The 26,996-nt window shown below is 41.4% G+C and overlaps 1 protein-coding gene across 1 annotated transcript; it reads left to right on the top strand.

The window, feature by feature from the left end:
• Positions 1 to 4,268: 4,268 nt before the first annotated feature.
• LOC128492632 (hexokinase-2) lies at positions 4,269 to 26,518 on the top strand. The gene is made up of 18 exons (XM_053465247.1): positions 4,269 to 4,869; positions 10,897 to 11,059; positions 14,536 to 14,684; positions 17,278 to 17,397; positions 18,086 to 18,181; positions 18,713 to 18,812; positions 19,562 to 19,745; positions 20,197 to 20,352; positions 20,555 to 20,788; positions 21,407 to 21,711; positions 22,336 to 22,484; positions 22,827 to 22,946; positions 23,418 to 23,513; positions 23,838 to 23,937; positions 24,205 to 24,388; positions 24,795 to 24,950; positions 25,169 to 25,402; positions 25,865 to 26,518. The coding sequence occupies exons 1-18, from the start codon at positions 4,807 to 4,809 to the stop codon at positions 26,007 to 26,009; spliced, it is 2,754 nt and encodes a 917-aa protein (XP_053321222.1). The 5' UTR covers positions 4,269 to 4,806; the 3' UTR covers positions 26,010 to 26,518.
• Positions 26,519 to 26,996: the final 478 nt, after the last annotated feature.

Here is a 26,996-nt window from a genome sequence, read left to right as displayed (position 1 = left end):
AATAGCCCTTCATCACTCCCATCACTCCGGTGTTCCAATAGCCCTTTATCACTCCCATCACTCCTGTGTTCCAGTAGCCCTTTATCCCTCCGATCACTCCTGTGTTCCAATAGCCCTTTATCACTCCCATCACTCCGGTGTTCCAGTAGCCCTTTATCACTCCCATCACTCCTGTGTTCCAATAGCCCTTCATCACTCCCATCACTCCTGTGTTCCAATAGCCCTTTATCCCTCCCATCACTCCTGTGTTCCAATAGCCCTTTATCCCTCCCATCACTCCTGTGTTCCAATAGCCCTTTATCACTCCCATCACTCCTGTGTTCCAGTAGCCCTTTATCCCTCCGATCACTCCTGTGTTCCAATAGCCCTTTATCACTCCCATCACTCCGGTGTTCCAGTAGCCCTTTATCCCTCCCATCACTCCTGTGTTCCAATAGCCCTTCATCACTCCCATCACTCCTGTGTTCCAATAGCCCTTTATCCCTCCCATCACTCCTGTGTTCCAATAGCCCTTCATCACTCCTGTGTTCCAATAGCCCTTTATCACTCCCATGACTCCTGTGTTCTAATAGCCCTTTATCACTCTGGCACAGAAATTGTTAACTCCATTTTAACTTTCTCTTCCAATATCCTATAAAAAATAATTCTGTGCATTTACGTAAATATATAGTAATAAAACTTGAATTTAAACCTCAATTAGAACAATTTGCACTAAGTAAATGAGATCATTCTTGCAGACAGGATTGAAACGAGTCCATGGCTTTCTCCCGCAGATTAGATAAGTTTGGGCTTGCTACGTGTTCCCATTCTCTTGCCGGTTACATAATGAACTAACTCGCTCCGGACCATTACTTTAAGAAACGTGTTTTATTAAAGTCTCTTTGTAAGGCAATTCTTTTTTAAACATTATAAACCTAGATATAATAATAAAAAGGGATATGGAGGAAATTTGCTGCAACTCAATCAGACCGATATATTCCTTAGCAATGGAGATGATAAAACATAGAGGAAAAAATGACAGTAAGCATAAATTTAAACAACCCAATAGGCAAATAAGGCCCATAAAACATCTATAGAAACTTCCTTGTGCAGCGCGTGCGAGGAAAACCCCAAATCCAGGAAGTTGTTATGTAGACTAAGACTGTTTCGAAAGGTATCTATAATGTATCCACTGTATTAATTGTAATTAACTATATCTACAATCAATTCTGTTTATTGAAGAGTCGGGTAGGTTTATCCTTCTCTTTAAGCCAAGAAGGCGTAAGCGATCTATGCTCCCCATGTATTACCCGGTTATCATTGTGCTGAGTGTTGTATACGTTAAATCTATACGTTATACTGTTTCTTTCAATCTTTCTGTAAATAATGGTTCAGTTACCGGTTTCGGGGTCATTGCTTTTCACAATGAAGTAGACGGTGATACTGTAGCAGCGTTGCCTTCTTACATGGCGCCATTTCTGGTTTCTGGTGTTTCTTGGATTTGGTCAGACCGACAGCTCTCGTCCATCACATACCAGCTCTGAGGATCCTTTCTTAATTTAAAATATTTTAATGCTTCCTGTAAGTAGCCCGTTGAGGCACGGGGGGACGGGGGGGACGGGACACATTGTTTATATGAAAAACTATACTATAAGATTTATGTTTCTTCTGCAGGAGGAATGGGGAGACTGGGTGAGCTGAATCATTCTTACCCGCCATACAATTCTAGGTTTCTGTGTTTAGACCTATAGACCATCTCTTAGCAGGGCTTATGTACTCATATGTTATATAAACTGGCTGTAACGCAGTTTGAACCCCAATCCCTATTACTTGGTCTCGCCAACCGTCTATTCGTCTATAATAGATACTAAATGTTATGATAAGAAACTCTTTGAAAAGCCTTGGCTACCCTCGGACTGCATCCATGTACATTATGCACATTACTCTTTTTCAATAATTAGATTATTTATCATCATCATTGTAGATATAATCTCGTTATTTATTTATTTGGCATACAGTACCCATCTTCAGTCAGATTAAATATTCTAATCAAATGGATCCGTATAAACAAAGCAGCAGCTGTAGGGAAATCCGCCATCAGGAGATGTATTCAATTAGTTGGGTAAATATTGGGTAATTAATAAGCAATCGCTCATCCTTTAGATAAGGGGTAGCGTGAGTATATCATGGACTGGACAGCCTGTAAATACACTGCTAATATTTTTGGATGTGCTCTGTATGTGTTTCTCGGTGCTAAATTTAATCAGGGTCACACAAGGTTAACAAAGTTGAAGGACTTTCCCTGTAACGCAGCTAGAGATTCACACGAGCGCCTCTGCGTATATCAGCCGAATGCAGACATGGAATATGAGTGTGTAACCCTAGCCTACACAATGCTGATTGACAGCCCTAAACTCAATGACCCGGTTCCTTTAGATTAGAAAGGTAGCCCAGCCTGTACCTTTAAATCTGCATTAGTCTGCGGGCACCCTGACCTACGTTAGCGTAAAGTCTTTTAATTGCGTCATACTGTGATAAAAATGACATGCATGCTCTCTGCATGGGAACAGGTATGCAAACTATGGCAAGTCACGTGTAGTAGGACAAACTATGAATTATTTAAAGAGAAATACAATACCATATCTACATAGCCTAAAAACTAAGTCGGTGATCCTCGCATGCCAGAACAAATGTATGTAGGACAGTATGTCCATAGCCATAACGTGGCATAACGGCCACGGCCCCCTGGCACCAGAAATCTCCCCAGACCTACCTGTAGCCTCTTGCGTCCAGGGCCAGGTTAGCGGCTGGTTGTGTGGTTATTTTAACCCCAAAACACCATGGGGTATTACTGGTATTTTAAACATACAGCGTCCAGGATGTATCTGCATGTGTGAGTGCAATAGAGGGTTAAAAGTGACATGTAGTTTTAAACCCAATCCATTGACTCCTAATGTGTGAACATGCAGTGGATGAGCCAATGATCGGCAATTCACGGTCAGCACAATGTCCTTTAATCTAATATTTACTTACAGTATGCGTATGAATGGCTTCCTGATAGAGGTTACAGTGTGCTGCGTTACGCGTGTAATATGTACATAGCCTGTCAGTGAGGCTTGTAGAGGAGGCGTCATTTCTAGGTATAATTTATATATATTTTTTGTAATGTGGGATTTTGTCTATTAATTACCCCCTTTTCACTGCCACACATTCTTCCAAAAACATTTACACCCCTGAGGATTTCCCTGAGAGCTTTCTGCAGCTGTAAAGTATCTTTCACATACATTATGGGGTTTGCCATCCTGGCCATAGGTCACATATGCCTCTCTCTTTGACAGCAGTATTGTACAGGGCCTCAGATCATACGAGAACATACAGCTATCTACCCCTTCTGATAAATGCAGGTTGCAGGGCACCGAGACTTTTCTACAGATCCTTGTTGTGGGCGTTAATGGGATATTGGGATATGATGTCTCCTTCCCTCACTAGCTATGTGAAGAAGATTAATAGCAGGGGACTGCTGCTTAATTATTGACAGTCTTGGCCTCCTAGGCACTACCAATTCATGATCAGCCAGTTCTGTGCTAAATACTGCATCGCTTTACATGTGTCAGCACCATGCGAATTCTAAATGCAGACCTTAAAAATAGCAGACAATGGAATTATAACAAAGATCTCATCTGCCCCATTGGGAATTACTTCTGCCCCCTCACTTATCACATGCTGGCACTGAGGCAGCTGTGTTTGCCAAGTGCATTACCTGCATTCTTATAGTAAATCTTTGATTTTTCATTAAAATTTAGATCTTTGTAAATGCTTTCCTCAGAGATCCACTAACAACTGCCACGTACCACCATGTATAGGGATAGAGTGTGGGTGTATCGCCTTCTATACGGATAGAGTGTATGTGGATCGTGTAGGGCTACTTTGAATTATATACAGACCGGGTAGTAATGGCTTCCCATGCATGCTGTATAATAATGTGTAAGGCTGCACTGCTGCAAGGAGGAGGAGGAGGGTTCGCCTCTTGGGGCCCCTTTATTTTACGTCACATGATCTGCGTGGGGGAGCCCACTATCCCCTGTGGTATATCAGCCCATCCCACGTGGTATGAGATCGTGAATCCGAGAAAGAAGCGAGGCACCGGCCGGGTAGCGGACGGACACGCCCGCCGCGCTTTCATTGGTTATTTGGTGCGACATACCCTCGCACACCCCCTTCATCTAGCCAATAGTGCCCAAAACCGGCTGCAGGGGGGGGGTGAGCTGTGCTGGGTTTAACCCCTTCGCCCTCAATCCCTTGGAATGCTCATCAATAAGTAGAACCGTTCTATATATTTGTAATGTGGATATGGTTCGTTGATTGAAAACGAATCTTGTTATTTGAACAGACATTACAGTTAAATCAGGAGACTGAGTTAATATTACCGATGGAAGTTACGGCAGGGAGGCCTGGACTCGGGACATGCTGGGAATGTACAGTATTGACACATTTAAAAAGACGGGAAATGTGATGTTATCAAAGTGCACCGCAAGGGACGAGAAACTGACGGGAAATTGTGTAACGAAGAGACCTTACTGCATTGCAAGCCATTGCGTAATAGCAGGCAGTGTTAGGGTTAAAAAAAAGGTGGGGTGCAGGATGCTGTGACGTAAACGGAGGCTTGGCAGGGATGGGAGGCATCAGTGAATGGACCACATTGTAGAAGAACGAGAGGAGTGAGGGCAAAAAGCCGGTAATCGCGGAGAGACACAGAGGGAAGGGAGCACTGCCAGGGGAGAACGTCTGACTTGCCACCATCAGAGGCAAGCTTATTAACTAACAGCCATGATAGCCTCCCATTTACTAGCCTACTTCTTCACTGAACTCAACCATGACCAAGTGCAGAAGGTAAGAGAGGGCAATGCCACATTAACGACTTATACACATGCATTATATATATATATATATATATATATATATATAAAACCAAAGAAAGAATCAGTGCACACACAGCAAATATATAATGCAAATGCTATTTAAAAGCACGTTTTGGAATCATTAGGGATTCTGTCTCACTATATTGGTAAGCCCATCATTATGTCAAAGTATTGTGTGTGTGTGTATATATATATTATGTGTATATATATATATATATATATATATATATATATATGTGTGTGTGTGTTTGTTTTACAATGATAGAAGGACTTGATTGTGAGATACTATTATATATATATATATATGTATATATATGTGCATTATGTATTGCCTTTATATTAAAGTGAGCATTGAGTGGCTTGAGACATAGGTATATAAACTCCTCCTCTTCTCGCCAGCTCCACGTGTCATTGAGGACACAGATACTCTACATGCAGACTCTGCTAACATTAGAATGACAGCGAGCAGCATTCTGCGAAGAGACTGTGTCTTTAAGGTGAAGTGTTGAGTGACATGTATACAGTAAAACAGAGCTGTCTTAGGGATACTGAGCGGCATTCCAATGTGTAGCGGCATTGTCTGAATATGAGCGAGGCGTCTTCACAAGGGCAGGAGAATGTTTCAAGAAGTTACGCGTACTTTAATAAGTGAGACAGCTCCCCTATTGACCGAGATCCATGCTACATAACTACATCTAAAGTGAGTGGATTCCAGTGAGTGAGACTTCTGTAAAGAATGAGTGTCCATGAGTCCATATGACTACCGTATAGCTTCTTTCGTAGAGCGGTTTCCATTGAATAGCCCTGGAACGTATACTCGCTTTCCCCGTACACAGGCTGGCGTTATTCTAACCTCAGGCGTAAACGCTTTGCCTGCAGCTCATTACCTTGAACACGGCTTACAACATGGAAAATAATAAAACCTCCGCGTGGAGCAGGAAGTTTGTTTAAAGCCACGGGGACACGGACTGCAAATTACATTGACGTCTGTTATTTGCCTTTAATGCTCTCAGCCTCAGCCGTGAGTGGAGTCGATATCGTTATTTAACGTAGGTCACCTTTTAAAGGAGATACGAATAGCAGATTGCCCAAAAGGAATTATATCGTCACTTCGCCATCCACAATACAGGCCATCAAGATGGCTACAAAAAGTTTCTTGTAAGATCGGTTTATTATATGTTTACTCTACATACATGTACAAGGTGCTGGGTTATAACGCTCTGTCCGCAGTAAGAGGGGAAATCCCGGGTTTCAGGCATCGTCCGCATTGTCCTAATGAGAGGTTTTGTTCTATTGATTCTGTAGTGCAGCACTGTGTATAGGATCATTACTGATGGTTGCTACGGGATGGCCTGAAGAATTTCTGTAGGATTGTACGTCAGGGTTAAAGAAGCCATTGGGATGATTTAACCAGGTGGCGAGATTGCTGACCTCTGCAGCAGGACAGTATCTGCAGAATGACCTTGGGAAAGATGCTCGATCCGTATTGAACATTTACAGTAATTAAAAGCGGTGATTACATGGAGAAGAACGATGAGCTATTTGCATCGTAATGCACAGCTTTATACTGGGGACATGTACAATGTATGGCCCGATGTATATTTTATCTGGGAGCCAGCTTGAACCTTTACTATGAGCCAACACAGCCCTACATCCATAGAGGTCATTATGCAATTACAGTTATACAATAAGCTAGGAGCCAGGTCTAAAAATATAGGAGCCATGGCTACCTGGCTCCTGGGATTTGTCAAGCCCTGGCTTGGTGTATGGTTATGGCACTGTGCATATTCCCAGATCGCATGATCTGTTTGACAATCCAGATACGTGATATTAATCATTAATATTTTGGGGGTAAATGAGATTTAATAGAAACGGTTATACTCAAAGTATTTTAGGGAAACATCATGGGATGCAGTGTATATATATATATATAATGTATAAAAAGATGCACTGGATGCAGGGAAGCTGAAATCCGCCCACAAGATGGTTTTGTGGCTACAACGTCAGGATTTTTTAGGCTCCCGCTATGAGCTTCTTACCTGCCGCATCTCACGTTCTAACCCTCACCCCCCATCGTCACGTCCCTGTGGTCCTCGGACGCTTCTCTTACTCACAGGGTAACGTGTTAGTGGTGACTCAGACACTGTTTGATTGTCTAAACCAGGCAACGTTTAACCTTTGCACTGCCAGGAAAACATGGCTGCAGTATGATTCTGCATGCAGGGCATGTTTATTTTGTTTGCATAGTTTTGAGAATTTATTACAGCTCATTAGATGATAATTTGGGATTCACGCAAAAAATGAAAGTATCTGATACGGCCATACGATAATAAGCGATACGGGGCAGGGCAGGGGCAGATATTGCCCTGGTTTTGTGGCTCTTTCTTGTTACCTAGCTGAAACATAGGATCACACAGTATCACAGGAATTAGTGGAAACACTAGGCAATATTTCCAAAAATATAAAGTATATAACTGTTATTAGCATCTTCATTTTTATCTAATGTTGTAGGATAAAACATCTGTTCATGTTTTGCATTGTAAACTCATTTGGCCCTTTCTGTGCTAAAAATAGAAAGTCAATAATCAATAGAAAATATCATTACAAAGCTGCCAATCATTTCCCCTCCATCTCCAGCTAGTAATGAATGTGAATCATGGAGCATTGTATGAAGGAGACCCTTTTACAATATAATGTCACTGCACTCGTTCACACAGTCGTGTAAAGACCCCAAACCTTAGGGCAGCTATCTTCCCTGTCTCATAATACCCCACACTCCTTCCCTCTTGTTCCTTGGGACACTAGCAGCCCTATTGCGTTCCATAGAATCTAATTCTTTAGAGCAATGAGAGAGAACGCTTTTTATTAACTTAATTGTTTAAGCCGTCTGTGGTGTGGCTGCTAGAAATTGAGGTCACTGTAGTTGCACGAGGCAGCTGCTAACCTGCGTTTAATCACGTTCTACTTTCTGACATCACTGCTTCTTTTTTTTTTCCCACTTGCATTGGAAACTTGAACACCCTCCGCAGTCCCGCGCGGTGCTGATGGATATTTTCATCACAATACAAAGTCACTTTATGGATGCTTGGTTTTTTCCCTGGCTGTATCTGAAAATTCTCGCTGTTTTTTACCATTATGATTTTTTTTAACAATGGGGGGGAGCAGGGCATCCAAACAGCCAAGCCGATCGCCTCTCTGGCACTTAATAGGTTAAAACTGGCAAATTTAAAGACCTTCATGGATGAGTTGATGGAACAGAGATACCAAATCTTGAGTTGCCTCCGGATCTATTTGATCCTATTTTATCTTCTAATAGTACATTTTTCACTTTTTTATTGAATATCCACCTGAATTCACCTTTTGTGAGCAATAACTCAAAATCGGATTCAGCATTTAATTACCAGCCATGACGGAACAACATTTCTATGTGTGTGTTGAGGTATGGGAGGTTGTGTATGTGTCGGCACAGACCAGGTCTGGTTATCATCATATCAGTGCTTGCGTTATCTAATTAAAATGTGCTAATGAAAGGATACTCGTAGACCATTTCTGTTTTCCAGAAGAGCCAAAATCAAAAGGGACATTGTCCTGATACGATAACATATTTATATAAAAAGGATATATTACAGTCACGCCGTTGTATATTTTTTAAGCACATGGTAAAAATGATATTTGTCAGTAATTTTACGAAAATTACAAAAGTCAATCTGCGTAGGTCTTCTATTCCGTAGCCACACGTTTAAAAGCCAACGCACACTACATCTAAAGATGCCTTCGCTATGGTTCCTAAGCAGTGTCGGAGAGAACGGCTGTGTTAAATAATTCTTTCTGGTTTAGGCATTCAGTAGTACTTAGAATGATATTTCTCGTGCTGCATTTAGTTACAGAATTCTTATATTCAGCAGAGTAGGTGGAACAGCACCTTAAAAAGGTTGGTCCAGATCGTTCCCCATAATCCTTCAAAGGTGAAATAGTTCTGGAGGTCTGAAATTCAGTAAAGATCTTACTTGCTTTATTTATCAAATATTTGTGTATGTATATATATATATATATATATATATATATATATATAGATATATATATATATATATATATATATATAGATATATACATACACACACATTAATACAACAGAATGTATAGTCACATTAAACAAGAGATTTAAAGAACGCTGTCTCTTTAACAATCATTTCTGTAATTTCCGAGAAGCCCCGTTGCACATCTCTAAACGCCCCTTTCACGCGCTCGGGACGGGGCACTGAAAGCAGACACTATGTGGATGGAGGAAGCTGAGTGAGTCACTCGCGTTGCAGTAGCACAGAGACCATTAAGTAAATGCCACGCCATTTACCGAGCAGAAAGATAATTCCTCTGATGAAAGCGCACCATGTGATGCTGTAAGAAGAGGGGTATGAGTACACCCAGGCATTCTCGCCCGTGTTTAGACTACGAACCGGTTTGGAACAAGGAGTGGCGGCTTACACAACAATGTCCTTCCCCTTTTTCCACACATGCATTGTATTCTATACAAGTACTACTTGGATTAATATACAGTTTAAGGGATCAAACCGTACATGGCCGTTTCCATCGGATATTGGGAGTGCGCTGTCATCATTATTGGTGACATAATGGTCATAAATGGTTTATTTCAAAATAAGTTCCAGAGATGCTTTGAGAAGAAGCGGCTTACATTTTCCATTAGTATGTGTGTATATATATATTTATATATATATATATATATATATATATATATATATATATATATATATATAATGTGTATATATATGGGTACATGCATATAGACATACAGAGACTGACTGTTTACTGTTCACTACAATATCTGCTGTCACTCATCACTTCATCATAAAGGATTTATTGCCTGACCACGTTAAATCCAAATTAATATAGGAATGATAATAACACATTTTATGGTCATCTAGGAAACATAAAATTCAGTTTTTATGGTAGTTTCCTTTAAGGTGTTTATTAATTATTGTAGAGTTTTTTTTGTAGGGTCCGCAGGAGTAGTCGTTTTATTAAATGAATGTAATGATGGTCAATGTTGTGTTGGTGACAGTCCCCTGTTACATATTTAGGTCATACATGGTGCGTCAGATGGTAAAGGTTAGCAATAAGGCTGCAGTCTGCAGTCATCGGTGTTATCATTATTCCGATAGGAAACGTATTTTGTTGCTACAGAAGCTAACAATCTAACGCCAGCTAAGACAGTGATTTACTTCCCCCGGTCGCTAAGAATTCTAATTAGAAAAAGAAATCTCTGTTATTAAAGGATTACATTAGAATCCCACATCCTGGAGACATGTCCGTTCATTTGGCTGATTTACAGTGTATAGAGACAATTCCAAGAACCCAACTGTGCATTAATTCTAGCGATTCCACAGCCTCTGTTTTTTCAAACAGACTCTGTTACCCTGCTTAGCGATTTATGGCCACACAGTCTGTCTGCTATGTCCGACCGTATTATATAACCTCCCTGACCCCGGTGGCGGTGACAGACTAGGCTACAGTTGTTATGTAAGTGGAGGTTTAGAGTCATAAATAATAATGGCATGTTCAGGGCTCTTTAGCACATCTCTGTGATACTTTCAGGGTGGTAGATAATCCAGACCTAACAAATGCTACAGCCAAGTGCTAAATGTGGAGCAATCACCATATTGACCCAACCTCATGTTCCTCAGGTTTGCTATGTGTGATTATATTGCTCCATCTCTCATACGTGTTATACGCACTGCCTTATCCTAGAGGGTTTAGACATACATGACCTTGGCCGCCCTACATACATGTACCATTAAGTACTGATGTCGAAATGTTTGTTCCTGCCCTATACCATTTACCCCCGATATTAGACGCATCTAGAAGTATCTCCTAGTGTCTTCTGGATTGCTGGGTTCACAGATTTAATAGAACCAGGGACTTTATACTCGTTGCCATGAAGTATGTATTTGTAATATTGTCACTGTTCTCACCGTTTCTCTAGGTTGACAAGTACCTTTATCACATGCGCCTGTCAGATGAGACGCTCTTGGAAGTGTCAAGCCGATTTGGGAAGCAGATGGAGAAGGGGCTCAGTGCGGACACAAATCCCACCGCCTGCGTGAAGATGCTGCCCACGTTTGTGCGATCCACCCCAGATGGGACAGGTAGGGCCATCCGACATTTGTATTTGTGCTACTCTATAAATATTTTTTTGGCAGGATAACAATATGACTCCCTTTATCACATGCAGCTGACAGATTTGCACGTTTCGATCTTGGCTTAATGTAAAGTTACATGTACTTGACAATATTTTTACTATTTCATCTATACATTGAGGAGAACCTCCCCAGTGACCATATCCTGCAAGAAGAACATTAGCCCTGGGTAATGCATTGTTGAATTTTCTCATTGTCACCTCACCAAAGGATCCATTATTTCTTTAGGTGGCCCTTTTAGTTCTGTGTTCACGGTGATGCTGTAGATAACTGTTGGTTGTTAAAAACCAAATTCAAACAGAGTCTGTCCGTGAAGCCACCTGAAAGACTTCGCAAGATATTCCAGTACGCCTGAAATTATAATGAGGGGTAATATGAGCAGAGTTGCCTCAGGCTGGCATTTTGGCAGCTGGTTGTATAACAGAATAAACAGGAATATAATGTCTTGGAGTTGTAAAGTTGGCAGGACTGCAAACGCCAACTCTCCCCGATCATAAGATTTCTTGGGTCGGAAGATTGCAAAATCTGACATTCCATTATCTGGAAAACTCTTAGCTGTTACTGACGGTGCTCGTAAGATCTCTGCCTTCTGATGGTATTATTGTAATATTCTGGCATCGTGACCAGGCAATTTTCTGATTACAAGGCACATTTTGTTTTACATACAATATTTTTTTTACCTGAATTGGGCCCTGAAATCAGGATTCTGCTGGTTTGTTATGACTGTAGTGATGTTGTTACAGTGGATAGTGTGCTTTGTAGTGACCACAGTCTTGGGGAGTAAGGACAGGATTGGTAGACATCTTGACCCTTGGTTTGGGAATTCTGTACTGTTTACATTAGATTAGCACCTCATCATAAATTGTATTCTCTCTAGTTTTTTTCTAGAAAGTTTGTTGCGTTCTGAGCACAGCTGCGCATACAATGAACTGAATGGCCGGGACGTTTTTTTGTGGTTTCAGTGACATAGACTGGGACAGAGAGCAGTGGTTGAAATGTCTGAAGTTGTGGTAGTTTTAGCGTTATCAAACTGAGCAAATTCTGCTGTAACGTTGAAGTTTGGATCTGCTGAAGAAGGAGCTGATCACTTTCCTCAAGACCAAGTACATGTTTCTGAGTTTACATTCTGGACCATGAACTATAATGATCTGCTCACTTGACTTGTGCACATGGAACAAAAATAATTCAGAAACATATTTCATTTCTCATCCTTGTTTTCTGTCAATGAATTTAATTTCCAACCCTTTCAGTTCAGGTAAAATTTGGGGGACTTTTTCAATTCAGAAACAAAATCCATTGTCACGCTCTCTCTCGGTGTATCCACGGCTCTGCTTCTTCTCCTTTTTCTCCACTTCTTCATCTTTCTTCTCCAATGATTCGCTTCTCCTGGTGATCTGCTGCGTTAACCTTGCCTCCTGGAGCAATCTCACATCACGGTGGAGCCTAGGCACACACCATGGGAGCAAGACTGAGTATACTCGGGCCTTCTAGGTAAACGAGGAAAAGGACAACCATCTTTACCCTCCAGGTTGCACAGAACATCTGGGAACCTGTGCCAAGAGCGTGTGGGACATAATATTCCCTCTTATGTACAAAGGTTTATCACTTCTACACAAGTGTCCCTTTGTGCACCAGGACCTATACGGGAATGGGGGTGGTGGTTGATCTGTCAGATCAGCTGCTACAGCCCTACTTCATCATGATGAAGACAAGCCTGGTCCAAGCCTGGAAATTTATTTCATGCTTTTTTACTTTTTTTCATTACTGTTCTTGCTCCAGACATTTCTTTTACTCCTCCAATTGTACTGCTTCATTTTTTCAGCAAGTCCTAAAATAGCGCTGTATCTTCCCAGAATATCCTGGTATGAAAAGTATTAAAATACCCCGATTTAAAATACCCCAGGGTGTCTAGTACTCAAAAATATAAGGTTTGTGGGGGTAAATTGAATTGCCTGGCTTCAAAGTTGGACATGGGTGCAGGATGGCCAGGTGTCAAAATTCCAAATTGAAGAACTGAAATGCACATGTCCCAAATGTGGCCTTTTAGCCTCCAAACAACCTGACAAACTTATACATCAGTGGTATCACTGTACGCAGGAGATGTTGCTGAACACATATTGGGGTGTAGTTTCTTAGTAACCCTTTAAGTATCTACCTGAATTGCAATCTGTGTGAAAAAATCACACATTTATTTTTACCTATGCAAACTTTGTCATAGATTGGTGGTAAAATGGCTGCAAAAAAATTAAAAGTGTCAAAGTACCTATATGTACATGTGAGGGGTGATTCAGGGATTCATGACATATATTAGAGTTACAATGTCACTATCAATACAATAGTCTTAAAAACCCAATATACTACTTGTACTTGTACTAAAACTGCCATTGTCACAAAGAATACAAAAATTTCAGTCCGGGCACGATGAGGTTAATTATTAATTGTGCAAGAAACGTTTACCTGGGTTAGGCCTTCAAAATCTATAGTTGGTCTGATAGAGATGGTTGAATAAACAGCATTTAATGCTTTGTGACTGCTGCTGAACTTTAACCCTTTCATTACCCTGAATACAGATATATAACCCAACTTTGGCAAGGGGTACCGCATATGTATTTATGTGTGTATATATATATATATATATATATATATATATATTTATTTATAATTATTATATACATACATTGCTTCACCTTTAAGGAAGTACCCATTTAACATGTAATCATTAGCTATGGTCACTTATAGCCATTGTCGTGTGATGAGTGTGTAAGTGTAATTTGCTCATCATTTATGGTTTGGTTACTAATGGAGTGCTGTAAAGCTGTGTGTTTGCGATTCTATCTATTGCCTGGTAACACACGCTCATTCCTCGGTTACCTGGTGATTTGACTCTATCATGCTTTTACCTGAAGAAAGGCTGGGCTGTGCACAGTGGGAACATGAGCTTACAATCTAACGTGGGTTAAATCTTGAAAGTCAGAAGAACACCCCCAAAAAAACCAATAATGATCTCTCTAGGTCTCTAGGTCTGCCTGCTGTAGTGCTGCCTGTGCCGATATCAGCAAGGTTAACCGAATGCTGGTTATCTCATTGTGCCGGCCAGTGTAATCCCTCGCCGTGCAGCCAGCACAGCACATTCACTGCTGGTAGGAGGTCATATGAGGTCCTCAACCAGGCAGCCCGTTCTATTAGTGAGGCAGTGCCACTGTGCAAATACAACGGGTAAGCTGGATAAACCTTTGCTATAACCTAAAATAACTGTATGCATATGTGTGGCTATAAAAATACGATTATGCATTGAGACACCAGGCACATTGTATTAGGTCACCTTGCAGTCACTTCCAGTCATGCAGAAGGTAACCCCATCACAAAAGTATGTTGCCGCCTGCTTAATGCAAACGTATTCTTCTTCTGTGTGTTTCCCCTGTTAGAGAATGGAGATTTCTTGGCCCTCGACCTGGGAGGAACCAATTTCCGAGTGCTACGCGTCAAGGTTTGTGATAACGGGATGAAGAAAGTAGAGATGGAGAACCAGATATACGCCATTCCGGAGGACCTGATGCGGGGCAGTGGGATGCAGGTGAGGGGCGCATCATTTGCATGCCTGTCGGGTGCCACAAGACACTCTGTACTTTTAAGGAAGACAAAGCAGCATAAAAGTTACTGTATTGTGGGAGTACAAAAAACTGTGGTACTGTGACAATAAAAATACAGATGTGTGTGTGAATGAAAAACAAGTAGTACGGAGACTGCAACAGTTATACAAAACATGTGAATTTACACTATATGTTACCTCCCAATGCACAGTACAGCAGTTTACTGTAGAAATGAAGCCCTGCATATGTGTGGATATATACGTGTATGGTTTTTGAAGAGGAATGGCAGCCTGTCCGAGTACGTAGACATTCCTGCACTTTAGCAGAGCAGTGGATGGGTGCCTGCTATACATTCACCCTGCTACAAGCCCATAATCACTGGATACATTTCTTGTTGATCAGGTTTGTCCTGCTGGGGTATCTTGTCCAGTTTTCCAGGACCTGTCCCAAAATGTTATGCCTTTAAGTAGAGTGTAGCCCATACTATATGAGCATTTACTGTCCAGGATCTGCAGACATATGCTGTAGACTGTGTGCAGTATATAAGAGGCACTGGCTGATATCTTTACAGAGCCGCGCGGGGACATTCCTTCTGTCTAGAAGATGAGTAGCTGTATATCAAAGTGAAGGACTAACTCCACTGTGCTTCCCGTGAAGGAGTGATGAGTTGGACCTTCACAATACTTGGGGCTATCAGAGAATTGAAATTACTTAAAGCTTAAATAATTAAAAAAAAGAAATAGACCCCAAAGTTCTGCAGTAAGATAAACATCTTGCTTGTCTTCAGGCACCGTTCCTCGGGTGGTTTGAGGAGATGGCCTTTTAATTGTCTCCAAGCAAGTTCAGGCCAAGACAACCAAGCTATGGCAATAAAACATACATTCAGGAGAGCAGGTTAATGTTCCCTGTATAGAGCGAAGGACCCGGGACCCTTATCTGAATGCCAACTTGAACTAATATTGAATAGGGCCGGAAAAGATGAGGGGAGCAGAATGGGTCCAGGGGATGCCTCTCTCCTGCAGCTCTCCAGAATCTGCCCGTCTCAGCAGTTCCCCACCGCTCGGATCACAGCTTCACGCTTGCACACAAGTGTAATTTTCCTGCCAGCAAGTGATTTCGGAATAAAAACACGACTGCCTGACTACAATAACTCGCACAATCCCGGCTCCGCTCAGCTCAGCGCCTGCCATCTTTAGTACGATGATTTTGCTGTGACATGTTTTGTTAGGCGCCTGTCAACGAAAACAGTGCGATTAAGAAAAAGAGAGCCGTGTCCTGAAATTACTGGAGGTTAAATAACATGCCCAATCTTGAATGTCTGACGAGGTACTGATTAGTTTTGTAACTCGTGCCGTGTTTCTCCACCGTGAGGCATTAGGGGTTGAACATTGTACATCAATGTAGTACTCAAAGGGTTAAAGCCTGTGTCGTTTTACACACCAAGTACTTAAAACAGAGCATACAATAGAAACGAATAACTCTATACAGGCAGAATCTGATGTTTTACATTATCCCCATTTAGTGTAAAATGCGTAACAGGATTTTCCCGAAGTACTTGTTCTACAAACTAAAGGAACTGGAAAAACGTTAACCCTAAAATGGAGTGACCGGAAATTACTCGCATTACTGTAGTTTGGCACCGAGGGGCCAAAGAGCCTTAGAGCCTACATTCCTCTGTCTGTTAATGGCTTGCAGTAAACAAAAAAATTCTTATTATTAAAATCCGTATTCAAATATTGAACTTTTTATTTGCTGATTTAATTTTTAGCGTCCCTTTAACAGGTGATGTATGTATGTATGTATGTATGTATGAGTGTGTATGTGTCTAGATATATAAATGTATAGCTGTTCCTCTACAGTGCGTTCATGCATCCCACATATCCCAGGGCAGCGCTTTACATGCACTGGCCAGAAATGTGTGAAATAAACCCAAAATGACTTTTTGGTTATTATTGTAGTAACACATACGATTGAAGTTCCCCTCCTGACGAGCTTATATAAAGAAACGAGTATGAGGAGGCCGCTTATAAAAGCACGTGGTTATATGGTTATATATGTGATCCACTCATCCATACGATTATTCTTCCCATGTACTGGCAAATGCAAACAAGGTGTGTCGGGCATTCCTCTGACTCACGAAGGGGCCGCGCATGATGTACCTTCTTAAAGTGAACATTAAGATTGTAAGCTCTTTCAGCCGAGCTCTCCTCCTACTTGTTACGTCTTGTCTACCCATTGTACAGCGCTACGGAATATGATGGCGCCATATAAGACAATAAATAATAATAAAGACTTCCGATATTTATTTGTGTTACATTATACACTGTTAAATTGTCACAGTGTATATATATTCACAGATGTATGTAGTTGATGCTATTGCGTCTTCATGTGGAAGGGGAAAGAGTTTCCTTTTTACACCAGCTTTCTGCACTCCCTTTTTGTTTGAAACCTGGAATGCAGCAGGAGATTCATTCTACAGTAAATCATTTTATTTATTTTGAAATATATTGAGTCGGATGTTAAGATGAATTTTGGGGTTTCGTAGTTCGTTAAGTAGACCCGTCCTTTTTATTCCAGCTGTTTGACCATATTGCTGAATGCCTGGCCAACTTCATGGAAAAGCTACACATTAAAGACAAGAAACTGCCTCTTGGGTTCACGTTCTCCTTTCCTTGTCATCAGAGCAAGCTAGACGAGGTGAGTAAAGGGTATAGAAAAGCACTATATATTGTGAAATTCAAGGGTTAAATTCCGCTCCCATGAAGATGAACCTAACGTGTGATTAACCAGTGCGTAGTCAAGAATCTTATGGCTCTTTAGAAGTTTGCTTCATCTTTTAGGGGCCATTGTACTGTAGAAGCACATACGCTTTCAAGCTTCTTCTTTATAAATTTCAATGAAGACCACTTGTGTGACTGTTTTGCTCTGGTAGTAAAAAAGAATAAAAACCTAAATTCATTACACTGTATTCTTCACCCCCCCCAAGAATTATTCATCATAAGATTATGTGGAGCCTGTAGTTGAAGCGTTTTTGGGAGTTTAATGTTGTTTTTCCATGTGTGGACGTGACTGAGGTTTCATAACCTACTGGCAAACCTCCTGTTTTGCTCTGGTAGTAAAAAGATAAAAAACGTATATTCATTAGACTGTATTCTGTATGGCTCACATTGACCTCCAAAAGAGTCCCATGGTTTAAGGACCTTGAACTTGGCCTGGGGAATTTCGGTGAGTCCATAAGTTGTTTTGACCCAGCCCTATATTCAGAGTTTTGTGAATAAACCCTAGAATAATTGTGTGGCCTCTTCCAGGGCTTCCTTTCATTGACATTTATTTTTCTAGACAATGTTGTTCCACCTTAGCTGAATCTATTTTTTGTTCATTCTAGAGCATTCTGGTGAACTGGACCAAGGGATTCAAAGCTAGTGGGGTTGAAGGAAAAGATGTTGTTACCTTGTTGAGGAAAGCAATCAAGAAACGTGGGGTAAGTGAGTTCTGAGTGTTACCCGCTTAAAATCCATTAAAAAGTATTACAGACTTGGCACGCATCAATTCATGAACCTACAGAACTGATGACATTGCAAACCGTGGAAGTATGGCTTCATAAATTGCTGGATAAGTGGTTATGTTCCTAGGCGCTGAATGTCCTCTTTATACAAGTCATGTTTGTGGCTCTGTTTAGAAACAAGCACATGAACGTGAAAGTGTTAAATTAATATGATACAGCACATACCCAAAAGCCTGTCCTTATTCACACCATTACCGGTGAAGAAAGGCACATGAGTTGACCCCATTTGACTTACAGAGTAAAATGCTTATCTAAGACCTTGACAATAAAACAAGTTACTGTAGAAACAGGTAGTTTTTTCTACAAGAGGTTATATATTGGGATTTAGAATTATAGTGTCAGCTGTTTGATCGCCAACATTGAATAATGATGAAGAGCGTCACGGCTCTTTTCATTACGTTGGGTACATACACCGATGTGACATGACCGGATTTCCTTTTGTTCCAGGACTTTGATATTGATATTGTGGCAGTGGTCAATGACACCGTGGGAACCATGATGACCTGTGGATATGATGACCACAACTGCCAAATCGGACTTATCGTTGGTAAGGATAGAAGGGAAATTACCGCTTCTCCAATATAGAAGTATTTTTTCTCACTGCAAGCCTTTAACTGGTGCTGGTCTCAGCCTTGGCAGCGCCTGCACCCAACACATATACCACTTAAGTGTGGTGGTCTCGCATTCTCCATTACATCTCGTGTACCACTCAGTACACTGGCCTAGGCAAAATACGCTCCTGTATACCCCAGAGATGACCTCTGAGAGGACGTGAGTTGTAGGGCTGAGTTAAATTCAGACTGATTATGGATCAGGTGCAAAGAATGAAGTATAGTGCCAAGCTACACAAAAGGTGGATCTTGGCTGTAAGAGGGATATGAGGACCAACCGTCATAATGTCATATGAGGCATGTGTTTAAATATAGACCAGAAAGGTCATGACGTATAGTGGCATTTCAAGGTTCCGTAACACACTTGGAATTCATTAACCTTTTTAAGCAGTCGTTGTGGAAACGTGTAACATTTTCACTCATGTAGTGGTAACTCCTGGACCGGCCACCTTCCATAATTTCAGAAGATGGATAGAATGTGAATGGGCTAATTATTATTATAATATGTAAGCTGCGGTCTCGGCACTGTCTGCATGTTGCATTAACCCCTAGTTGGAGAATTTGCTCTTGTGAACTCTAGTGTATATCACAATCGTGGCCAGTTAGCTCTGCTGACATACATTATTCAGATTAGCTAAAGGGTTGATGCGTCAGGAGACTCAGAATAAATCCCCACTTTCCATAGGTACCGGCACCAACGCGTGTTACATGGAAGATATGCGTCACATTGATCTGGTGGAGGGCGACGAAGGCCGCATGTGCATAAATATGGAGTGGGGGGCATTTGGGGACGATGGATGTCTGGATGACATTAGGACTGAGTTTGATCGAGAAATCGACAGAGGCTCCTTAAACCCAGGCAAACAATTGTGAGTATCCCTGTTTTTAATGTGTGCATGCAGACTGCTGCTTATGTGTGCTATTTTTTAATGATTAGGAATAGTATTAATTGCATCCTAAAATGAATTCTAGCCCTTTATATTAATGTAGCTTTGGATATGAGAGTCTAATTACTTCTAATGTGCTACAAAATATTTATAATGCAATTTTTTGGTGCAATTCTGGAGTTCTCTAAAAAAAAAATAACTTCTCCAAATTTAGCAATTTGTTCTAGAAGTTCATTTTGAACTTGAGGGCCATGGCTAATTTGAAGATACAAAGATATCCATCTATGCAACCATTAATTATTAACAATTATTCTAAAATAAAAAGAAAAAAGTATCTGGAGTACAACTACAACAGCGCCACCTGCTGGTTACTTTATGGATTGATATAAAATGGATCGGCTGAACATGCTTTAAAACTTTTTTGTTGCCATAGGTTTGAGAAGATGATCAGCGGGATGTACATGGGAGAGCTGGTGAGACTCATCCTGGTGAAGATGGCTAAAGAAGACCTACTCTTTGAAGGCAGGATTACAGCTGACCTCTTGACCACTGGACATTTTGAAACACGCTTTGTCTCAGCCATTGAGAAGTAAGGACATTGCATTAGCAACACTATGCAGACATGCAACAAGAAAAGTGTTTTAGCGTCTTCAGATATTTAAAATAGCAGATAATAAATAATCGTCCCACCTAGTATTCACATTTTCTACGTATTGCTAAACATTATTTGGTCATTATTCTCCTCTGCTGAGCATAAGACATGACCATGCATTTCTTTTTCCACCTCACAGGGATAAAGAAGGGATACAGAAAGCCCATGAGATCCTAAGCAAACTGGGACTGGAACCATCCCAGGAGGACTGCGTGGCCACTCACCGGATCTGTCAGATTGTGTCCAGCCGCTCGGCCAGCCTGTGCGCGGCCACGCTTGCTGCTGTACTCCAACGGATCCGGGAGAACAAGGGAGTGGAAAGGCTGAAATCCACAGTGGGAGTCGATGGATCGGTGTACAAAAAACACCCACAGTAAGTGGATCCCATTCCATAGGAATATGCTAAAACACATCTGTCACGGGGGTTCTTATGAACAATTTACACTGACATGTTAATAAATAGCTAAAGTTGCTAACACTACAGCATACAATCGCTATAATAGCTTATTATCACGGCTAGGTTGACGTTTCGAATCACAGAGCAACCTGTTATCAAGATAACCCAGCGGGTTGTTTTTTTTTTGTAGCCTGGTATAAATTCATTTTTTTTAAGTTTAATTAAAATAAACATTTTCTATCGAGTGTGTATGGTTGATATTTGAATTTGTGTACAGAATGCGAATCTGGCCCTGATAATCATAAAATAGACAGACTTGGCAGTTTTCCCCATGATTTTAATGACAGCAAATGGAACACTGCTGGGTTCTAAACCCACTCATTAGGAGATAATGTCTATGCAAGCAAAGATACCATCCGGTACCTATATATATATATATATATATATATATATATATATATATATATATAAGCACTGTTTCTAAGTGAAATGTCGCTTATTTTTCAGAAACACTGCACCTTAAAAAAAGTGCACCCTCTTTACAAAAATGATTTTGCTTAGTTGTTCAGCTAAACGTATTTCTTCTTTCTCCAGTTTTGCCCGGCTCCTTCATAAGACCGTTCGCCGTTTGGTACCAGAATGTGACATCCGATTTGTCCGCTCGGAGGATGGCAGCGGGAAGGGGGCGGCCATGGTGACGGCGGTTGCCTACAGGCTGGCTGACCAGCAGCACGAAAGGGAGAAGACCCTCGAAGCCTTAAATCTGAGCACAGAACAGCTCTTGGAGATTAAGAAAATAATGAGGATTGAGATGGAGAGAGGGCTGCGCGAAGAGACCCACGACAGCGCAACAGTTAAAATGCTTCCCACCTATGTGCGCTCGACCCCCGATGGCACAGGTAGGCAAGCAAAAAATATAACCTGAACTACAGCGCCTATTGATCCGGACCACTGGCGTAATTACAGTGCGGCCCCTTCTTCCTTGTGCTGGTTCAAAATTGTTTAGAAAGGGCCCTTCCGACCTGGACCGCACCGATCCATGGCAGAAGGGCCCTTTCCAAACTATTTTGAACCCGGCACGGGGAGATAGGAGCGTATCTGGGGCCACGTGACGCCAGCTGCTTGGGTGGGCGGCAGGTGGCATGTATGTATGTGTTTGTGTGTGTGTGTAAGCATAGATTTGTACTTTTGTGTGTGTGTCAGCATGGATGTGTAAGTTGGGTGAGATGGAGTGTGTGTTAGTATGAGTAAGTGTGTGTAATTTGTGTGTTTACATATGTTGTATGTTGGAAGAGGGAGGCAAGGGGCAATGATGGTACAGACTAGCTGAAGCTGGGGGGCCCTGGGGGAATTTTGCACCAGGGCCCCATGGTTTCGAGTTACCCTCCCTCTCCCCCCCCAGTCCGGGCTGTGTCCAAGAAAATAAGCCAGCAAATTTTGTTCACTTGAACTTTCACTTTAGGTTTTCTTAACTTCATTGAGTGATGGAAAGTCTTAAATCTCATCTCTTTTAACCCATTCAGAGAAGGGAGACTTCCTGGCGCTAGATCTTGGAGGCACAAATTTCCGTGTGCTTTTGGTGCGTGTTCGGAATGGCATGCGACGTGGAGTGGAAATGCACAATAAAATCTACTCAATTCCCCAGGACATCATGCAGGGGACAGGCGAGGAGGTGAGCGGACATAATGCATTCATTGGCAGAGTAGTGGAATATACATTGTATTTTTACATACATATATCCTTATGAGAATATAATATAGAATAGCAGAGAGCATCCAGCGAAACATATAGACTGACAACTTCCTGACAAGTTAAATGCACAAAGTCTCATTTCTTGCTCTGGATACCTGTGTGTCTTTCCAAAGTTTTAGCTTTCTGCTGGAAGGCTTGCCCATGAGTCCACTACCTTCGTAGACTGTTGGTTAATGATGGCACATTGTCTTCTGTTCACTATAGCTATGTTAGGTGTTTACGATCCATGTACTGTTCAGCTAATTCTGTTTCTTTCCTGCAGCTTTTTGATCACATTGTTCACTGTATCGCTGATTTCCTGGAGTACATGGGAATGAAAGGAGTGTCACTGCCGCTCGGATTTACCTTTTCTTTTCCCTGCCACCAGAACAGCCTGGACGAGGTAATTATCTGACCTCAAAATGAGTAAATGTTAAAACTGCCTCAGCATTAAAGCAGTAGGACATATACAGCCCTTAGTGACTGCTAAAGCTAGCAGCGTAAATGACAGATGCTCCATCTGCGTGAAGAAGTCCTACATAACTCTTGGAGAGTCAGTGTATTGCCGCAGAACCCCAAAAGGGATATAAGACAAGATATAGGATACCATAGGAAGACCCCATTAACAGAGCCGCTGGTTGGCCCCTAAGCTATTTGTCAATCCAACTCTCTGATCATTGGCTCTCTTCTCTACATCACTAATGGGGCAAAGTTTTCATTCTCTCACCATTTGAAAGTTCATTCTTATAGCTCCACAGTTATTGTTTGTGCCAGACGCGCTCTTTGTATTTGGGATCTGGAGTGTTCAGATTGATATCGGGCATTGGCATTAAAGCTCAGTTAGTGAATCCTCTGTCTATATGATCTTCTCCAGGGTATTCTTTTGAAATGGACAAAAGGCTTCAAGGCAACGGGCTGTGAAGGCGAAGACGTTGTTAATCTGCTAAAGGAAGCTATCCACAGACGAGAGGTAAACATTTCAAGTACTTCTCTGAACGCAAATGGAACACAGCATCCTACGCGGTATCGCTACACAACAAAATCATTTTAATGGCGGATAATTAGATCATTGTCTGTAAATAACACGAGGGCAGGCAAAGTAGTTAACCCTATTGTTGATTTCAATTTTTGGTATTCTGTAAAGGATCCCTGTACACTAATTAAGAAACTGAAAACAAAAAAGGACTGAATTCAGGGATATTAAAAAAAAATGCTGATAATGAACTTCACAAGATTCATCGCTTTAAGCTTGTTTCAGAGGCTGACTTACATGTATATTCTGCTCATTTTGCAGGAATTTGACCTGGACGTGGTTGCCATAGTAAATGATACAGTGGGCACAATGATGACCTGCGGTTATGAAGACCCTTATTGTGAAATGGGACTTATTGTCGGTAAGAGCATAGTAACATTATACAGGCAAGAAGAGCACACTTACGCTTACCAGATGCTGCTGCTAAGCATGCAAAGCATTGTGGGAATTGTAGTCCAGCATGTTTCAAAAGTATGTTTCTTGACAGATTAATAATTGGCAATTTAGCAGGATAAGGAGCTATAGGTGCTTTGTGAATAATCATGTTTTTGAGCTCCGGTTCATTATAATGGGTGGCGATGGAGCGTGTTATGCCTTGAGATCACAACATTCTGTTCCCGGCTGCCAGGTACTGGAAGCAATGCGTGTTACATGGAAGAGATGCGGAATGTGGAACTTGTGGAAGGACAGGAAGGTAGAATGTGCATTAACATGGAGTGGGGAGCGTTTGGAGACAACGATTGCCTGGAGGATTTCCGTACCGAATTCGACAGGGCTGTGGATGAACTGTCCCTTAACCCCGGAAAGCAGAGGTATGTTATGTGTCCTACAGGGATCCAGAAAGCGTAGGGCTTTGAGTGCAAATATTTATATGAGCAGCACTTGTGTCATCTAGAAGACTGGTGGCATGTGTTACATGGGGTGATCAGTATTTCATCACTTGTCTTAGAGATGTGTTTTTATGCATGAGATATTTTTGTTTCTGAGATCAATTCTGTAAATTCCAAAGCCTCTCTGTTATTATACTCGACATACTTCTTTGTTACCGTCAGGCCGATGACGTCCATACTCGGGATTCTGATAACAGTGGCATCACATACTTTATGTTTTAAACTCATTAACACGCTGACGCAAATTTAGTTTTCTCTTGTTCCTCCACGTGCAGCAGCGCCAAATTAGAAACATTACGGGTTTAACGGTTCTTTTTTCTGGATGTAGGTACGAGAAGATGATCAGCGGCATGTATCTGGGGGAAATCGTCAGAAATATTTTGATAGACTTTACCAAACGAGGGCTTCTCTTCAGAGGAAAGATTTCCGAAAGACTCAAGACAAGGGGCATCTTTGAAACCAAGTTTCTGTCTCAAATCGAGAGGTAGGTGGATATTCTGAGGTATTAGACATGTACAGAGGACAAAGATAAAGCTTCTGCTTTGCAGTACTGGACGTGGAGTACTTTGCTTTCCATGTGTATAGTATGAATATATTTAAAAGACAAGGGAACTGGTGTGGGTCCTAGGTATGAAATAATGTTACTTACGTATTTAGCCTGTATGGTTCTCTGAGACCCAAAACTCTTTTGTTTTGTTACAGTGACCGCCTGGCTCTGCTGCAGGTCCGCTCCATCCTTCAGCATCTGGGGCTGGAGAGCACATGTGATGACAGTATCATCGTGAAAGAAGTGTGCACAGTAGTAGCCCGGAGAGCGGCTCAGCTTTGTGGGGCAGGAGTGGCCGCCGTGGTGGATAAGATTAGGGAGAACAGAGGACTGGACTTCTTGAAGGTCACGGTGGGAGTGGACGGGACTCTCTACAAACTTCACCCACAGTAAGACCCCAAAACAAAACCAATTATAAATGGGTTGGGCATTAGGAGGTTCATGTCTGTCGGTTCTATCTAAGCTTTACTTCTACACACTGCCAGGCTGGACATCATTAGGCTGATAATGTGTAATATTATGCAGAATTTTAAAAAGACTAGGGGGGAGTATTCAAGTTATATTTGTTCTATATCTAAATGATAACAAAACTAACAAAAACAGCATATTGAAAAATAAGCTCTGTTAGGTATTTTCCTTTTGTTATTCCTGGTGTATTTCTGAGCGAGAAATGTGGCATTCTCTAGTAGTTAGAATAAGGCCATCTTTCAGCCTGCCTCTGTCAATGGCTGCTTTTATTAATGATATTTAATCACAATGGTTCAGATATTTTCAGCTCAATATAAAGTTTTCCCTGCCTGTCAAATAAAATGATTTTAATGTTGCATTTTTTTTTTAAATCTCTTCTCTAGTTTTTCTACCATCATGAGACAAACCGTGAAGGAACTATCTCCAAAATGCCAGGTGACGTTTCTCCAGTCGGAAGACGGCAGCGGCAAGGGAGCGGCTCTGATCACCGCGGTGGCCTGTCGGATCCGGGAAGCCGGCCAGCGCTAGAACAGAATCAAAGGACTCGTTTGTGTGCATGCAGAGAATGGGCTGCTTACAGAGACTCCCTACCACATCCACCTTTAGTTTAGACTTTGCTAGACTGGATTATGGGTGCAATGACCCAGTTTACCTGGATACAGGTTATATTTGTGTCGGTGATTTGGCACTGAGGATTTCCAAAGCCCACCAAATATTTAACCATGATGCCAAATGGCTTCAAGTAAAGATGTACATAGATCTATATTTTTTATTCTGTTTGTTCTGTAGGATAGCTATGGACTTTCTAAAGAAATCTTAGTTGGCCACAGCATTGGTGACCTGTAGTTCCCCAGGCTGACCATGAGTAAAGTGGAAGGACCACTTGATCCAAGAACCTGTGGAGGAGACCATGGGACTGCGATCTCATGTTCTCAAGGAGAGTTTATTCTGCGATATTTCAGTACGGTTATTTTCTTTTCAAATCTTTTTTTATTATTTTAGAGGAATTAATTCTGCTTCCCTGTATTTTAAAACCTGCGCTAGGGGTGTAACTTTAGGAAGCAATGCTGCAGAATTAAAAAAATAGTTTTTGTCCCATCCTCTGCAGTAACAGAATGTTGGAGATCCTACTGCTTTCTAATGTAGAAAACTAAAGTTTGTCTTGCCTAAAAAGCCACAGTCCGAGATTACTTTCAGTAGCCATTAATGAAGGGAGCAGTGATTACTCATTAATTAATAACTCTCACTAGCATTGCATGTCAACAAAAAAAAAGAGAAGGAAAATCAGCTTTTCTCCCGTCATTATTGCCTGGCATTAATTGAAATGAAACGCAAGATGCTAGCATTATGATGTTTCCTCTAGCAAGGAAGAATCCCGCTGCTCATTTCCAACAAGCTGCTGCATAAAATTAAGAGATTTTGACAAGTAAGCCATGAAATTATGCAGGTACTTAGAACATACACATTTTAATTTATTTATTTATTCTTTAACAGGCACTAATGATTAAATCTGAC

Source organism: Spea bombifrons, chromosome 4 (genome assembly GCF_027358695.1).
Source record: "Spea bombifrons isolate aSpeBom1 chromosome 4, aSpeBom1.2.pri, whole genome shotgun sequence".
NCBI lineage: Eukaryota > Metazoa > Chordata > Amphibia > Anura > Pelobatidae > Spea > Spea bombifrons.
The sequence above is the reverse complement of the archived record's forward strand: the minus strand, read 5'-3'. Positions and strand labels throughout refer to the sequence as shown.